The sequence below is a fragment of the Chironomus tepperi genome, unplaced genomic scaffold, assembly GCF_022539635.2.
Source record: "Chironomus tepperi strain 1889 unplaced genomic scaffold, CSIRO-AGI_Ctep_v1 contig_354, whole genome shotgun sequence".
NCBI classification, from domain to species: Eukaryota; Metazoa; Arthropoda; class Insecta; order Diptera; family Chironomidae; genus Chironomus; species Chironomus tepperi.
This window is the reverse complement of record NW_027226476.1, coordinates 3,946,127-3,951,113: the sequence shown is the minus strand read 5'-3', so window position 1 is coordinate 3,951,113 and position 4,987 is coordinate 3,946,127. Positions and strand designations below refer to the sequence as shown.

General features: G+C 38.0%; 1 protein-coding gene across 2 annotated transcripts; it reads right to left on the bottom strand.

Annotated features, from left to right (window-relative positions):
• Window positions 1-290: 290 nt before the first annotated feature.
• On the bottom strand, window positions 291-3,211 carry LOC139094345 (uncharacterized). Of its 2 annotated transcripts, none has more exons than XM_070645381.1 (3): window positions 3,001-3,211; window positions 1,480-2,049; window positions 291-624 (listed from the first exon to the last, which is right to left on the bottom strand). In XM_070645381.1, the coding sequence occupies exons 2-3, from the start codon at window positions 2,042-2,044 to the stop codon at window positions 491-493; spliced, it is 699 nt and encodes a 232-aa protein (XP_070501482.1). In that variant the 5' UTR covers window positions 2,045-2,049; window positions 3,001-3,211; the 3' UTR covers window positions 291-490. The 2 variants fall into 2 exon arrangements, with proteins under 2 accessions (XP_070501482.1, XP_070501481.1); XM_070645380.1 differs by having other exon boundaries at window positions 2,946-3,204.
• Between the last annotated feature and the right edge of the window lie 1,776 nt (window positions 3,212-4,987).

Sequence of the window (4,987 nt, the reverse complement as noted above, 5' to 3'; positions counted from 1 at the left end):
AATAACAATTTAGAAACTTCTTGAAGAAAGATTTATTTTAAATTAAAACCGTTAAATTTTATTGAACTATCCACTTCGGATCCATTAGAAAGGGAAAGGCAGTGTCTATGTATGCATATGTCCATGTTATGATTGAATGGAAATGAATCTGGAAATGATCAATTTTAGAGCTTAGATTGTAAATCACCTTTGTGACATTCAAGTCAACTTTGCTGTCTATAGTACAGTGTCTATAGCACCAATACCTTAAAGACTATGCTGAAATTTAATATAAATAATTTAAGAATTCATTGAAATTTATTTGAGTATTTATTGAATTCCTTCTGAGTATTTTGATAGAAAAAGTATAAAAATGATCAGTAATGCTGGCCGTCCAATTATATCGGCCAAATCGAGCATGATGCTCATCTACATGAGACTTAATACTGGTTTTTGATGACATCCGAGTCCACATTCCATGCCTACCTTCACCATACCTCGCTCCTTAACATCACTTTAATACAATCAGCATTGTTATAGTCAATAACAGTCCAAGAGACAGCATGACAACTAAAAATGATAAAATGTCAGTTTTTACGGACGGATGATTAACATTTATCTTCCTGTGCTTCTTCAAGACTTGATCTGTAAATGAAAAATTTTATAAAATTATCGAAATTTAATTAAAAAGTACAAAAGTCCTCGAGTTATTGATCGAGGGCCTTGAGCGCATTTTTGTCCTAGTGATCAGTAATTGGTTAATAAGTCACTTTTAGACCTAAAAACCGAGATCCAGTAGGATTCAGGTCACTTCCAGACCCACGAAAACAAGATCCAGTAGGATCCAGGTCACTTCCAGACTCAAAAAACAAGATCCAGTAAGATCCAGGTCACTTCCAAAAACACAAAACAAGATCCAGTAAGATCCAGGTCACTTCCAGACCCACAAAACAAGATCAAGTAAGATCCAGGTCACTTCCAGACCCACAAAACAAGATCCAGTAAGATCCAGGTCACTTCCAGACCCAAAAAACAAGATCCAGTAAGATCCAGGTCACTTCCAGACCCACGAAAACAAGATCCAGTAGGATCCAGGTCACTTCCAGACCCACAAAAAAAGATCCAGGTCACTTCCAGACACACAAAACAAGATCCAGTAAGATCCAGGTCACTTCCAGACCCACAAAAAAAGATCCAGGTCACTTCCAGACACACAAAACAAGATCCAGTAAGATCCAGGTCACTTCCAGACCCAAAAAACAAAATCCAGTAGGATCCATATAACTTCTAGTCCCACAAGAACAAGTTGCAGTAGGATCCAGGTCACTTCCAGACCCACAAAAACAAGATGCAGTAAATTCCAAGTCACCATATTAGAAATTTAAGAATTTCATCATTTAACGGATTTTCATTATTCAAACCACATAACGGTCATAAAAAATTCAAATGCAGTATTGCAAAAAAAAAATCAAAAATGCACAAAAAATATTTTAAACTCACCACAAACAGCACACGGATTACATCCAAATTTCACCAAATGCTCATACTCAGCATTTGATGTTTTTCTCACTTTTAAGTCTCTCAAATATGCTCGCGTATTTATAATTTTCTCTTCTGTCTTTACATGCTGCCTTAATAGACTCTCAAACTTTTCACTCGCAAAATTAACCATCGTTTGCATGACAAAAGTCAATAAAATTCGTCTATGTGACCAGCGATCTTTTTGTGCATGAATAAGAAAAATTTTAAATGACGAATCTAAAGTCAGCAGTGCCTTTAATTCATTCTCAACTTCTGTTGCCATCTCAAGAAATTTTTGTGAATCTTTTGAAGCATATTCAGCATTCCAATCTCGTTTTATGTCAAGTCTGAGATAATAACAATGTTGTCGTGTTGTTGGATACGGAAGTGATGTGTTTGCGTCTTCGACCTTGAAAAATTGCGTAAATTCATTTGGTTGGAATTCGGGTGCTGTTGGTAGTAGAGGTGATGATGGTATTGTTGGTGATGATGATGGCATTGGCATGGACATTGTGAATGAGGTGTTGTGGTTGGATGTGTTCATGGTTTCTGTAACAATTTGGAGGGAAAATAAGAATTTAGTATTTTAGTATGAAGGCACCTGAACCTAAGAACTCTGATGTGAAGGCACCTGAACATCAGAACTCTAGTGTGAAGGCACCTGAACTTCAGAAATCTAGTGTGAAGGCACCTGAATTTCAGAACTCTAGTGTGAAGGCACCTGAACTTCAGAACTCTAGTGTAAAGGCACCTGAACTTCAGAACTCTAATGTGAAAGGCACCTGAACTTCAGAACTCTAATGTGAAGGCACCTGAACTTCAGAACTCTAATGTAAAGACACCTGAACCTAAGAACTCTAGTGTAAAGGCACCTGAACTTCAGAACTCTAGTGTAAAGGCACCTGAACTTCAGAACTCTAGTGTAAAGGCACCTGAACTTCAGAACTCTAGTGTAAAGGCACCTGAACTTCAGAACTCTAGTGTAAAGGCACCTGAACTTCAGAACTCTAATGTGAAAGCACCTGAACTTTAGAACTCTAGTGTGAAGGCACCTGAATTTCAGAACTCTAGTGTGAAAGCACCTGAACTTCAGAACTCTAGTGTGAAGGCACCTGAACTTCAGAACTTTAATGTGAAGGCACCTGAATTTCAGAAGTTCTAATGTAAAGACACCTGAACCTCAGAATTCTAATGTGAAGGCACCTGAACTTCAGAACTCTAATGTGAAGGCACCTGAATTTCAGAACTCTAGTGTGAAGGCACCTGAATTTCAGAACTCTAATGTGAAGGCACCTGAATTTCAGAACTCTAATGTGAAGGCACCTGAATTTCAAAACTCTAGTGTGAAGGCACCTGAATTACAGAACTTTAAAGTGAAGGCACCTGAACTTCAGAACTCTAATGTGAAGGCACCTGAACCACAAAAACTCTAATGTTTTACTTACTTTTAATTAATCAGCCTTAATAATTTCCCTTCAATTTCAATACTTAGTTACATACTTTAGCAAAGCTAATCTCTGGATTTTTGACAGCCTTCTTCAAGAACTTGATCAATTTATAAACAAAGAAAATGAATTTTAATATATAAAATGCGTACGATCGCGTCTTGACAAGTTTCACATCCAAGAGTCAACGATCAACTACACAATATTTCCCTCATGTATAGCATACGATGAATAATTAAGAATAAAGAGTTGAGCTATAAGAAGCAACAACAACAACAATAACAAAAGTTGAAGAATATAAAAATGTGAGAATAATTTTGAGACGAAAATGTTTGCTTATGTTAATCATGCTGAATGATTCGATGATGTAAGTCTACATTGTAGACAGTCAGCTGTGGAGAGAATACTGAGAGAGTCTAAATTTATGAGCAGTCAATCAATCATGAAATGTGGAGAAACAAAAATATTAAGAAGTGATGTCATGAGTGCCTCATAGTAAGTGTATTGGATAGAATAAAGTTATAATTTATATCAATTTATTTTGATGACGATGTAGACGATGAGTAAGACGATCATCTTGAACTGATCAGTTGACATTTGCAATGGAAGTTGATATCTGAACATTTGAATTATTCAATGGAGAAAGATGCAGTTAAGAATGTACTAAGTCCTAAAGTGATGTAGAGATGGATGCCTTTCCTATTGGCTACGTCCCTAGGTCATATGAACAATTGTACCTTATTATAACATTTGATCATAAGCCGACGAGGTTAATATCAAGTCCTGACCATCCTTGATCATCTATGACCATCACTGACCATCCATGACCATCCCTGACCATCCCTGACCATCCCTGACCATCCCTTACCATCCCAGACCATCCCTGGCCATTCTTGACCATCCCTGACCATCTCTGACCATCCCTGACCATCCCTGACCATCCCTGACCATCTCTGACTATCCCTGACTATCCCTGGCCATCCCTGACCATCCCTGACCATCCGTGATCATCCCTGACCATCCCTGACCATCCGTGATCATCCCTGACCATCCCTGACCATCACTGACCATCCCTGACCATCCCTGACCATCCCTGACCATCCCTGACTATCTCTGACCATCCCTGGCCATTCTTGACCATCCCTGACCATCCCTGACCACCCCTGACCATCCCTGACCATCCCTGAACATCCCTGACCATCCATGACCATCCCTGACCATCCATGACCATCCCTGACCATCCCTGACCATCTCTGACCATCCCTGACTATCTCTGACCATCCCTGACTATCTCTGACCATCCCTGACCATCCCTGAACATACCTGACCATCCCTGACCATCCCTGAACATCCCTGACCATCCATGACCATCCCTGACCATCCCTGACCATCCCTGACCACATAATGTGGTACATGGAGGCACCTCCAAATTATAATCATGCCAACTCTGGACAGATAGTTCAAATGGCTTTCACAAGAGTCATTAGTTCTGTCCATTAGATCGTTCCGTAATAAGTGAATGATTCCATATTAATATGTAGGATCAAGCAGATTAGGTAGTTTCGGTTGGTGTTTGGAGTCAGATTGGATTTCCGACTCCTGGAGTCATGCCAACTCTGGAATAAAGGAAGCTTCATAGGGACACAAAGACTAAATCCTCATCATTAAATTCCATAATCAACCATAAATCAAAATACAAAATTTAATAAGATCCAAAATCTCTGTCAACTTAATTACTTAACAACAAAAAAGTACTTTAACTCTCACTTAATATTATCAAATCCAGCTATCAGCTATCTGCAGACAAGTCTAGTGTTTTTCATTTCTCTCAATTGTATATCAAATTATGAATTTTGACAGAAATGAGATAATCAGGCATTGAGTGCTGTTTTTCTTATTGTTATGGATGAGATTGTGGACTTGTTTGAGGCACTTGCTAATGCACACGTATTTGGATGATTGTTGAAATTTTTATAGATTTTAAAATTAATTTTTTTCAATTTTTTTTTAATTTTTTTAAAATTTTTTATTTTTAATTTTAA